Source organism: Squalius cephalus (assembly GCF_949319135.1).
Source record: "Squalius cephalus genome assembly, chromosome: 5".
Classification (NCBI taxonomy): domain Eukaryota; kingdom Metazoa; phylum Chordata; class Actinopteri; order Cypriniformes; family Leuciscidae; genus Squalius; species Squalius cephalus.
In genome coordinates, this window is record NC_137126.1 from 4,918,461 (window position 1) to 4,931,916 (window position 13,456).

The 13,456-nt window shown below is 38.8% G+C and overlaps 1 protein-coding gene across 2 annotated transcripts in view; it reads left to right on the top strand.

Moving 5' to 3' along the window:
• The window catches only part of ephb4a (eph receptor B4a), a 48,869-nt gene that overhangs the window by 14,165 nt on the left and 21,248 nt on the right, over positions 1-13,456 (top strand). For both annotated transcript variants that reach the window (XM_079871506.1, XM_079871507.1), the window contains exons 2-4: positions 7,380-7,450; positions 7,544-7,825; positions 8,853-9,243. In XM_079871506.1, the coding sequence (XP_079727632.1) occupies positions 7,380-7,450; positions 7,544-7,825; positions 8,853-9,243 (744 nt within the window). The remainder of the gene's footprint in view (positions 1-7,379; positions 7,451-7,543; positions 7,826-8,852; positions 9,244-13,456) is intronic.

A 13,456-nucleotide genomic window follows, 5' to 3' on the forward strand; every position in this document is an offset into this window, starting at 1 on the left:
TTGGAATAAGATGAACTGATGAATTGTTGGCGATAAGAGGAGGAATGTTTACTGAGAAAGTAAATACGGTCCATTTTGATCTCCTGTTGACTTTAACACGACTAATCGTTTAGACAATGGTTTTCCAAAGGTGTAGTTTTGTTCATCCCTGGCAGCGTCAGTCGTCCAGGTGTGCTTCGGTAATTAAACTCTCAAACGTGCTGTCACGCTATAGTACTCATCTCTCTTCACTATCTGTTCATCTCCATCCATCTCTTTCTAATCCCTGTTTTCCCTTTCATCTCTCCTCTGCCGCTCTTTCTCCTTGGCCTCTTTTTTTTCACTCCGTTTCCATTTTACATGCCTCCCCCTCCTTTCACTTTCTCCTCTCGTTCTCTCTCTTTCAGTAATTGGCACTGTCTCCTTTCCTTAATTAAAGCGAAAGACTAATTGTAGCCCGGTGCTGGTCTTCTGTCATTTACCTTTGAGAGAAAGTGAGGATGTGTCTATAATTACAGAGGTTTGGGAGTGCAGATAGGAAACACTCTAGGCATGATATCCAACTCAAGGTCACGTACCACAGTGTGTTTTACAATCAAAAATTCCTGTCAGAAAAACACTTTAAACTTCTCTAAGATAGCTTGGAGATCAAGTAGAGAGGCTTTTGCTTAAGTCTTGGGAAAAAATATCCTTGCTATCTCACTCAATAATGTTTATGTTCTCGGATCTCAAAATACCAAGACTTTGATTTGAAATGTTTCTGAAATTTCTCATCAAAATCTCCCAGGACTTAGTGAGCTTGTTCTCTTTCTTGCTGTCAGCAGATTTATACTTCTACTGTATATCAACAATTGTTTGACTTAAATATATTGAGAGCTCAATTAAATCTGCGGAGAAGAAAAGCAACCTCTGAGCAATAGTTTTCCATGGGCTGGTGTGTTTTCTAGACACACACTCATACAGAAAACAGTCATAAACTAGACAGAAACATGAAGCAGACAAACACTCATTCTCGACTGCAGAGGTGAGAAACAAACGAGTCTCACACACACGCGTCTTAACATGCCAAAATGCTCAGACACAAACACAGAGTCCTGTTTGCCTTTTTTCATATCATCAAAGTCAGGAAATATCCGATTATTCAAACACATACACTACTGTTCGAAAGTTTGGGGTCAGTACATTTTTTGTGTGTATTTGAAAGAAATGAATACTTTTATTCAACATTAATGCATTAAATGTATCAAAAGTGACAGACATGACATTTATAATGTTACAAAAGATTATATTTCAAATAAATGTTGTTCTTTTCAACATTCTATTCATTGACGATCACAGCATCACAGTTTCCACAAAAATATAATATGTTTTCAACATGGATAATAATCAGAAATGTTTCTTGAGCATCAAATCAGCATATTGTAATGATTTCTGAAGGATCATGTGACACCGAAGAGTAATTATACTACTACTAATATTTTGAATCACAGGAATAAATTACATTATTCAAATTTCAAATTGTAATATTTCTCAAAATGACTGTTTTTACTTTGTTTTGATCAAATAAATGGAGCATTGATGAACATAAGATACTTCTTTAAAAAACAATCTTCCTAATCCCAAACTTTCGAATGGTAGTGTACCTGTTACTTCCTGACCAAATTTCTCTTAAAATTCATCTGTAGAAAGAAGAGACAATTGTTGGATTTTCTGGAAAACATAGCTCAGATAACTTGATGACAAATGTTCATATGAACATTTTTGATTTTTCACTGCAGACCTTTGCATGTAGGCAAATTTGAGTGTATTTGAGACAGGTTTATGAGATCATTGGGGTCTTTTTCTCAAAAATCGACTTTAAGTCACCATTAGCTCTCCATTTAAACTCATGTTTATCACTAAAGAGAGTAAGCGTCATGTGGTACGGTGTGTCTAAATGGGACCACTGCATTAAATGGGTCAAAAAAACAAGCTCGGACAGAAATTGGCCACCGGGAGCTTAATCCATCAGAACAGCAGCCGGTGTTGATGATGATATCAGGCCAAAGACTCACTGACAGGTGTGTGCGTTTGTGTGCGTGTGTGTCAGGTGAATGATAATCCATGTGTCAACTTTGGAGTCTCGCTGTGTCTAACCTATTTTTTTGAGGCGAGCCATAAGGGGAAACACACACACATGCACTTTTTCCTGCCCCATTATAAGTAATGATAGAGTAGACAGCAGGAGATAGTCCACTGTAATTACATAAATGAACACACACACACACACACACAGACAGCGAAACAGACCATAATCTATCACATCACACACGTCGTAGTCTTCAGTAATCTGGTACCATACACACAAACTTCATGGATGAATGTCCAGGTCGTATTTCACAGCAACAAGAAAAGACAAATAATGCCCCTGTCATGCTACTTTAAAGGCTCCTAATCTGATTTTGGTGTCTTCTACAACAGGTTTACAAGGTCCAAGGTCAAAAAACACTTTATTTTTCTCATAATATACGATGAAGCATCACCTCTTTTCTCTGAAACGGTTCAAGGATCCAGTGTCTATAAACCCCGCCTCTCCGAGAGCCTGCTCTGCTCTGATTGGTCTGATGTGATTTTTAACTCTGTTCTGTTGTAACTCTATTTATCCGCACTTTAAACTTTGCAGACCTTTTACAAACACAAACAGCGATAATAAAAACTATGTGAAAGGTAAAAAAGCATAATTGGCGCACTTTAAGAAAATGAAGCCTATTCTTTAGACTGTCATTAATGTGAAGCAAATAACAAAACACAGATTTAACAAAGATGAATCTTTGATCATATTTAATTTATACAGTGTACACACTATAGTGTTGTTTTATATTTAGGCCTAATTATTACATTTCTGTACCTGAATACTACATTTAGACTTTATTTATAACTTTGTTGTGTTTTGTTGATCAATAATTGTAATTAGTGTATTTGTTCTTATTTTCTTACTGACTGTGTTCACCTCCCTTTAATAAGTTTGAAATGTATTAGTTAGGCTTGTAGTTTTTGCTGTGATATCGAAGTACTTAAAGTGTGTTTTAAGTAATTAATAAAAGCAAATATTTACCCCCCTCCCCCACACACATTTTTTTTTCCCTGTTGATCTGAAAAATGATCTGATCCGTGAAACAAAATCCGTAATATGACCCGAACCGTGCGTTTTGAGATCCGTTGAACCACTATCAAACACGTCCTGAAACTTAGCAACAGAAGAGACTGAGAATAGCAAAACTGCATCACAGACAAATGGTTTAATATTATTGCGTATAGAATTGACTGGCAAGATAGAATTAGCAAGATAACGACTATATAGCAATAATTAATAAATATTAATTTCTCTATTACCGACAGCAGAACCGGTAACGTCGTAGCTTATCGATACTGCGATCTTTCATAATTTAGCCGTTTAATACTGGGTTTCGGGACTCATCCCTAGTGAAATATGACCTGGGCATGTCGTGGACAGGTTTCATGAGATTCATGTGTGTGCATTTTAATTTAGATGAGCCTGTAATTTGTTTTTCCTCTGAACTCGGAGGGAAACTCGCAGTGGGAAATCACCGTCAGATATCCGGTGCCTCATCCCTCGGCCTCCATCTCTCCCTCTTTTTTGCCCTCTCCTGCAAAAGCTCCCGCCCTGTGTCCTCCTCTCATCCCTCTTTCATCCTCCCGGGCGTCACTCGCTTTGATTCTGAGAGCTGGACGCCGGTTATCAGCCGTCCACAGCCTCTCGACATCAGAAGAGAGGAGGATAGAGGGAGGCACGGAGAGATAAAGAGTATGACGGATACATACGGAGTTATTGAGAAGAGAAATGAAAACGGACGGATGGCAAGAAAGGAATGTGAAATTTGAAAGCAGGAAAAGCAAAAGTGATGGGGGAAAGTAATGAAAGACAGAGGGAGAAATGTCTGGAAGATGGATGGCGTGTGTAGGTGTCGCTGAGTGAAAGCACATGCCAGTTTTCTCCCTGAGGCCATACAGGCTTAAATAACAGTTTTTGATTTTGATTTTTTAATATTGATGTGATTCTAAGGGTGAAAACCAACAACGGGAAGCTTCCAGTCCCCAAGACAAGTTGCGACCCAGATACATACAGATAGAGGCACATCAGGTGTTTGGAGTGGTGTGCTACTATGCTACTCGTACTAGTTATGCAGTGTGTCAACTGTGCGGCGTATGCTAGTTTTCTGTGCACACGAAATACCTGCGTGACATACAACGTTTGCAGAATATACAACCAGAGCCAGTGTTATTTTAAGTATCATTGCTTTTGAATTAGATTTTAGCTTTTAGTTTTAGGGTGTGTTCACACTTGGCATGTTTGGTTGGATTAAAACGAACCCTGGTGCGATTGCTCTGTTAGTGCGCTTCATCTGAATAAGTGTGAACGCTGCCATCTGGACCCTGGTGCACCAAACAAGTGGACCGAGACACTGAAAAGATGAGTCTCGCTCCGCTTCCAAACAAACTCTGGTGAAGTTCGACACACACACACACACACACACACACACACACACACACACACACACACACACACAGACAGTCAAACAGACACTAATCTATCACACCACACACGTCGTAGTCTTCAGTAACCTGGTACCATACACACAAACTTCATGGATGAATGCCCATGTTATGTTTCACATCAACAAGAAAAGACAAAAAGTGCCCCTGTCATGCTATTTCTAAAGGCTCCTAATATTATTTTGGTGTCTTCTACAACAGGTTTACAAGGTACAAGGTCAAAAAACACTTTATTTTTCTCATAATATACAATGAAGCATCACCTCTTTTCTCTGAAACGGTTCAAGGATCCGGTGTCTATAAACCCCGCCTCTCTGAGAGCCTGCTCTGCTCTGATTGGTCAGATGGCCCAGCCTGATGTGATTTTTAACTCTGTTCTGTTGTAACTCTATTTATCCGCACTTTAAACTTTGCAGACCTTTTACAAACACAAACAGCGATAATAAAAACTATGTGAAAGGTAAAAAAGCATAATTGGGGCACTTTAAGAAAATGAAGCCTATTCTTTAGACTGTCATTAATGTGAAGCAAATAACAAAACACAGATTTAACAAAGATGAATCTTTGATCATATTTAATTTATACAGTGTACACACTATAGTGTTGTTTTATAGTTAGGCCTAATTATTACATTTCTGTACCTGAATACTACATTTAGACTTTATTTGTAACTTTGTTGTGTTTTGTTGATCTGTAATTGTAATTAGTGTATTTGTTCTTATTTTATTGCTGATTGTGTACTTGCCTTTAATAAGTTTGAAATGTATTAGTTAGGCTTGTAGTTTTTGCTGTGGTATCGAAGTACTTAAAGTGTGCTTTAAGTAATTAATAAAAGCAAATATTTGCATTAATCAAAATATCATTACTTGATCTTCTGGACTTCATTTAGTCCTCTTAAACCCCGCACCTTTCTTACAATCGACTGCAAGATTGCGTTCAGATCTTCCTCCATCCAGTCAACAACTGATGGGCTGAACCACATTTTTTCATTTTCAATGATCTATATCACTCTGATGTTCAGCACAATACGAAAAATCTATCGCTACGTCCTTTTCATCGTGATTTAAAAAAAAAAGAAAAACAATTTTACTCTCAGAATTAAACATTCAACATAGTTATGTCATGTAGTGTAGCATACTAATTTTTTTCATTATTTTTATTGTTGACTGTTTTACACACAATATCTCAATATCAAAAAGTATACACTGCACAGTATGCAATATCCATTCTAAACATTTCTCCCTAAGGCCATCAGGGCTCAAACATAATCTTTTTCTTCTTGTCATTGATGCTTTTCTGAGGTCTAAACCAACAAGTCTCGACCCAGATACATACAGACAGAGACGCATTGATTCCATCTCTGTATGCTAAACTCCAACACTCATGGGAAAAGCACATGAAAAAAAAAAAAAAAAAGAGCAATAAAGGTGTTTCTCCTTAGAGACACGAATGAGAAAGGAGTTTGAACAAATAACAGTAGGGGAAAGAGGGAGAAATTTATTCGTTGCTAGTATTTTTAGATCAAAGGATCTTTGTGATTGGAGCCGGTTTGAACTGTATGGTGGCTTCGGGTGGTCACATGACCACCCGGGGGGGGGGGGGGGGGGGGGGGGGGTGACTGAATGAAAGCCTGATTAAAACCCATCACCACCATCAATAAGTAATGTTCAACAGCCAGTTCAAGCAAAAACGCAATCAAGAGCAGAGAGAGTGGAAATGGAAAGGAAGGATGTTCACTGGTAATTAAATGACCATCATTCACCGCTGGGTTGAAACTCTATATAGTGATTTTGTATTGGCACTGTATATGTGTGCGAGTGTAAAATTAGGCTGTGCCATTGTTCCCATGTCCGTCGGTTTCCCTGGAGCAATGCACGTCAGTATGAGAGAAAATCACCAGCAGTTTCTAGTTGTTTTTGCTAAAGCTTCTGTTGGCCATGATTCGATAACCAAACCATCAAACCTCAGGGAAGTTCCCTTGCCCTCTGTGTGCTCGCAGGAAAAATGTCATTCCTCAGATGTTATGTGCTGAAAAACAGCGCAGATCTGCATGAACGTCGATGGGTTGTGATGCTCGCTGCCGCTTTTGCTGGTGGACTAGTATAGTTACGATGTTCTTCAGCAAAAACATGTTCTGTGGTGAAGCTGATCTTTCTGGTTCGGCCACACTAGTTAAAAAAGCATCATGAGGACTGCATGTAATAGCACACTAGTTCAAATTATAATCAAGCACTTTACATGTGCTTTAGTGCATTAGTCAACACATCAAAATAAGTGTATTTATTTTAAAGCATGACAAAAGAGCATTAAAGCTATAAGACTGTACTTTAAAGTAAAAATGAAGTGCAAATATTTGTTTGTGTTTTTAAAAACGTACTTAAACATTGCCATAAAAGTGTACTCTCTTTAAGTACACTTAAGTGGCCTTTAATAATACATTATCTGCAAGTACAGTTTTTAAAAATTATACTTTATGATTTGAAGTACATTTATAAGTGCACATTCAATACAATTAAGTGCACTTCTTTATTGAGAGAGAGAGAGAGAGAGAGAGAGAGAGAGAGAGAGAGTCATTTGGACATGGGAAACTTCGCTGAGTTCATATTGATATCTTGGGTTTGTTTGCAAATCTCTGTACAGTTTGAAATATTGTTGAAGTCTTTAGATGTGACGCGCAATCACAGAGTCTTCTGCAAGCATAAGTCTTCATTCCTCTGTATTTAACAGATAAAGAGTACACTACAAGTGCACATTGAACACAATTAAGCACACTTCTTTTCAGGCGGAGACATTAAAGATCGTGATCTCATTTTTTCTGTATTTATGTTTTCTCCCTGTTTTGACAGAGGTCCTGATGAATACAAAGACTGAGACATCAGATCTGAAGTGGACGACGTTCTCTCGAAGTAAACCTGAGGTGAGACCTGCAGATTTGACCCTACATGTAGAGCAAATGCTCATGTGCAAACTGTACATGATTACGACTGATCTCCACTTCTTGTGTGCGCAGTGGGACGAGGTCAGTGGCCTGGATGAGGAGAACAACAGCGTGAGGACCTATCAGATCTGCCAGGCCGACGGCGCGTCCAGTCACTGGCTGCGCAGTAAACTCATCGACCGGCGAGGGGCGTCTCAGGTGTACGTGGAGCTGCTCTTCACCATGATCGAATGTTCTTCGCGGATCACACATCACCGATCCTGCAAAGAGACCTTTAACCTTTACTACTACCAGAGTGACACGGATGACGCGACGGCAAGCCACCCCGCATGGATGGAGAACCCTTACACCAAGGTGCTCATACACACTCGACCGCAAATGTAAAACTGCATAAATAGTTGTTAACGTTACTTGAAGGAAAATTTCATAGATTTCATATACATTTTAGATGAGTACACTTTAGCATATTTAAAAAAAGAAAAAAATAGTACTTATTACAGAACTTTGACAGAATATACTTAAAGTGTGAACTGAATGTACTGTTTTCAGACACTTAATTGCATGTTGGCTGCAATTAGATGAAAATGTGTTTTATGAAAAATAAGTTTTTGACCCTATTAATTAGTACATCTTAGTATGTAATTTCATATGTCTTAAATATGGCAGAAGTGTACTGAGATATGAACTGACAAGCATTATAGTTAACTAAATTAAATGCAAGTTAGTACATTTAAAATATATGAACTCTAAATTAAATATTGAATAAAACATTAGAGTTAAAATTATAAACTAGTGCTTTAATGTCAGTCAACACGTGTACTTCTTTAAAGCATGACAAAAGATTATTAAAACATAATGATTTAAAATGCACTTTGAAGAAAAACTTTTCTTTTGACATTATTACAAACTGCACTTTTTTAAGTGTTATGAAACAGTCTTGAAAGTGTACTTTAAGTACACTTAAGTGGCCTTTTATTTCAATAATAATATATGATCTGCAAGTATCTTTTTTTAAATAGACTGTTAAGATTTGAAGTGCACAACAAGTGCATATTCAATACATTTAAGTGCACTTCAAGTGCACATTATTTAGGTTTGGGAGACTTTGACAAGAAATGTTTGACAAGAGATCTCTGACTTTGGTATCTTGGCGAATCTCTGAACTGTTTAAAGTATTGTTTAAGTCCTTAAAAATGAGTCCAGTGAAGGTCATCTGAATATATAATAGAGCGATGAGCAATTGTACTTGAGTGCAAATTAATGACAGTTGAGTAAATGACTCTTAATGAATTAATGACTCGAGATGTGAAAGAGATCATATTTGTGATTTTCCTCTTCTATGGATCTCACCAGACTTTCCCGAATCTGTGTTTTCCATCAGGTGGACACGGTGGCCGCAGACTTCTTGCTCCGTGCGGGTGGAGAGAAGAAGTCGAACATCAAAACGCTGCGTTTGGGCCCATTGACCAAACGTGGATTTTACTTGGCGTTCCAGGCCCAGGGAGCGTGCATGGCCCTTTTATCCGTGCGCGTCTTCTTTAAGAAGTGTCCGGCTCTCACGCGCTCACTATCCGTGTTCCCGGAGACGGTTCCTCGCTCGCTGGTGCAGGAGGCAGTGGGCCAGTGTGTGGCAAACGCAGCTCAGTTTGGACCAAATCCCAGACCGCCTAAGATGTTCTGTGGAGAAGATGGACAGTGGGTGGACCAGCCCACCACCACCTGCACTTGCCTGCCGGGGTTCGAGGCCAGCCATGGAGATCTGGAGTGTAGAGGTGAGAGAGAGGGAATACGACAGACTTCTCAGAAGATAATTTGAGCTCGACGTGAAGATGATGAGCTGTAGAGACACATTTCAGTTCAACTAAACTACATCATCCATGCATGCTGTGCACAGTACGCAACAGACAGCAATGCGCCATTCTGAACATACACTTCCATCTATATACTTACTATCACAAAAGTATGAAACTGATGGCCTGTTTACAGCTGGTTTTAAGATGCGTTTTGGTCGATCGGATCACAAGTGTACGACACTAAATACTGGTGTAAAGCTTGTCCACTTTCAACCACTTCTAGAGGTAGTCGAAAGCGCATTCGACCGGATTGCTTTCGTAGTGTAAACACTCATGTGATCCGCATGTTCAAACAGACACAGAAGACCGTCTACTCTCCGTCTACTGAACTAATGCGTGAACATTATGGGAAGAGCTCTAGCCAGACGGGATTTAAACTTTGTCGGCTGGAGACTCAAGTTTGGTTTGAAGAGGAAAAATCACAATGTTCTCTCATCATTCCTGATTTCTAGCACACACTCACAGTGTTCGGCGTGATCTTGCGTCTGTCAGAGCAGAAACTAAAGCTGATGCTCTCCGTATGTTCTTCTGTCGTCTCCGGTTGTGTTCATATGTAAATTGCATGAGCTTATTTTGTCCATTAGATTGAATTATCTAAAAAAAAACATAGATTTACCGCCCATAGACCCTCACCTCGAAGAAATCAGGACAGAAGTGGTTGAAAGTGGACAAAAGAGACGGATTAAAACACCAGGTGTAAACGGGAATGTGTCTCCTCGTCTACTTGTGATCCGATCGACCAAAATGCATCTTAATACCAGCTGTGAATAGAGCCTGAGAGAATGTTGAGTTCAGAATATTTTAAACACACACACACACACACACACTGCCTTTCTACTTTAAGAAGAAGTGTTGAGGAAGTTTATATTGACAATGACTGCAACTTCAGCACTGATAAGAGGCCACGGATGGAGAGAGAGAGAGACAGTACAGGACAGATGGGACTGAATTAGACAAAGACTGTGACACTGAGACAGAGAGAAAACAGTGAGTGAGAGAGGTGAGATGAAGGTCTTCCTTTAAACTAGAGGAAAGAGGGAGGAAGTGGAGAGATCAGGAGAGGATTACTGTGAATTTCATCAGTGTCCTACGGCTGGACACATTTTCATTCGCTGTTACATTACTGTTGCTGTGCATCCTGGGTACATTTACATTTCTGCATGTGGCAGACACTTTTGTACAAAGCGACTGTACAAGTTTCGTGGTGAAATTGCAAAAGATTTCTTTCATCGAAGGGCGAAATCACCAGTCTTTGATCGCTTTATATGACATGCTCACAAATGGCAGATTAATTGTCTTTCTGATCAATTTTAGTCTCCTGTGTGTCCAAAATTTGGGGTCACGGTCTTGCAGTGTGATTGCACATATGACTGCCATCGTTTGAAGAGTGAATGAGACCGCAGAAACATAGATCAGACATACACTACATTCAAAAGTTTGGGTTCGGGTGATTTTTTGGTAAGATGTTTTTGAACAAAGTCTCTTCTGCTCACCGAGGCTGTATTTATTTGATCAAAAATACAGTAAAAACTGAAATAATGTGAAATATTATCAAAACAGCTGTTTTCTATTTGAATATATTTAAAACTGTTATTTACTCCTGTGATAAAAGTTGAATTTTCAGCATAATTTCTCCAGTCTTCAGTGTCACATTTTCTGCTCAAGAAACATTTATTATAATTATCAATGTTGAAAACAGCAGACTATTTTTGTATTATTTGATGAATAGAAAGAACAGCATTTATTTGAAATAGATTTTTTCATGATAAATGTCTTTCCTGTCACTTACAAAATATTCAAATTAATCCATTTACAATGGAAGCCTAGTAGGCTTGAAGCACTAGAGTAATTAAACATTAATTAGTTCATTGTCATTTTTCATTGTAGAACCATAGCACAAATATTGCATGTGTTAGCATTAAACACTAACAGGAGGTTAATGTTCATATGCCTCTCATAAAACAAACGTTTTTTATGAAGCGCATGAGCAAAACTTCACATTTCTGCTTTTGAACCCTCGGGAACGATTGCCTAATAGACTTTGTTACTGCAAACACGATTTTCCTTAATTTTTACAAAGTTCAGCAATGATTTTCTGTGGTAATCGACAGCATATGTTGCATGCGTGCAGCTTAAGTTGACCGGGAAAAGGATTTAACCAGGAAAATTCATTTAAGGACATGACTGATCTACTTTAATTCGAGTAATCGCCGTCTCTCAGTGAAGTGGATCAGTCCAAATCCTCCCAGTTTTCAAATATGACTTCAGCTCTTTAATGATGTTTCTTGGGATGGGTGGAGAGAGCGAGTGTTAAAGGCCCTGCGTGTGTGTTAAACTGCAGCTGTGCTTTCTGTGGGCGTGAACCCCTGGAGTTCACACACACACACTCAATGACTTACTCAGCATTCATCCACTCAAACACACTACATCTGCTGTTCATCCCTTTCTTTCACACACCCACACACACACAAAGGCAGCGCAAAGCCATAATAGTGGCGCCTGCAGGCAGGGTTGTGTCCAGTACAAAGCCGCTCTAATGACATGACCAATTAGGTATGGGCAGAGAGAGAAAGAAAAAGAGTATACTGCAGTTTATTGGGCAGGTGAGAGGCCGAATGGAGAGTGTGTGTGGTCACGGGGTCACAGGTGAAGGGCAGGAAGGGCAGAAAATGTGTGTGCGGGTGAGGTTAATGGCACTAATGACTCTAATTAGCCGCATACAGATTCACACATGTACAATCTCTTCTTGTTTAGCTGTGAAATAACTATGGTGGTACCAGTGATGGTATGATAATTTAAAATAACTGTAAAATAAATGTAATTTAGTCCTGTGATCAAAGCTGAATTTTCAGCATCATTCTTCAGTGTCACATGATCCTTCAGAAATCACTCTAATATGATGATTTGCTGCTCAAGAAACATTTCTGATTATTAACGATGTTGAAAATGGTTGCACTGCTTCATATTTTTGTGGAAATCATGATTCTTTTTAGAAATCTTTGATGAATAGAAAGTTCAAAAGAACAGCATTTATCTTTTGTAACAGTATAAATGTCGTTAAAGGAGAACTCCCGTCAATTTTAACATTGAGCTCATTTTTTTGTAAATTTGGAGTGCTGTCAGTACAGAGAACAACGACAAAAATCGGTGTTGCCTACACCGTGTTATCCTCATTTTAAGATTTGCACCCTGTTGACTTCAATGGGGCAAGTTTTAAACCTGCTTTTAGCCTCTTAACATCCTTGATGTGTCATTACAAGTGCACAGCCATGTTGAGTTATTCCTTCAGAGTGAGCGCGGGTGAATCTGACTGCAGTAGATGTGAAAGATATGAATAAAAGTGATGTTAATTCAGCCAGCGCACATACCTGTATTTATTTCCTGTTTTCGGTCGAAGTCCACAGTAGTCGATTGTCGAGTTCACGCGCGTGATCATAGGTACTAAACCAATGCGCGTGAACTCGACAATCGACTACTTTGGACTTTGACCGAAAACAGGACGTAAATACAGGTATGTGCGCTGGCTGAATTAACATCACTTTTATTTATTTCTTTCACATCTACTGCAGTCAGATTGACCCGTGTTCACTCTAAAGGAATCACTCACATGGCTGGGCACTTGTAATGACACATCAAGGATGTTAAGAGGCTAAAAGCAGGTTTAAAACTTGCCCCATTGAAGTCAACAGGGTGCAAATTTTAAAAAGAGGATAACACTGTGTAGGCAACACCGATTTTTGTCGTTGTTCTCTGTACTGACAGCACTACAAATTTACAAAAAAATGAGCTCAATGTTAAAATTTACCAGAGTTCTCCTTTAACTGTCACTTTTGATCAATTTAATGCATCCTTCCTGAATAAAAGTATTAATTTCTTAAGTATATTACTGACCCCAAACCTTTGAACAGTAGTGTAACAGTAGTGTTACTCCAAGGTACTTCAAAGTATACCATCTTACTAATTACCAAAGTTTGATTAGTACATAAATTGGTGACCGTATTGGAGCACAGTTTTTACATAACACTTTTTTTTAAAGGTGGCGTAGTTGCACATGTACTTTCAATAACGGTAAATTATGCATAATTACCAAGAAATGAACCCTCAACCAAACCCTAACTATAACCCTTTAGTA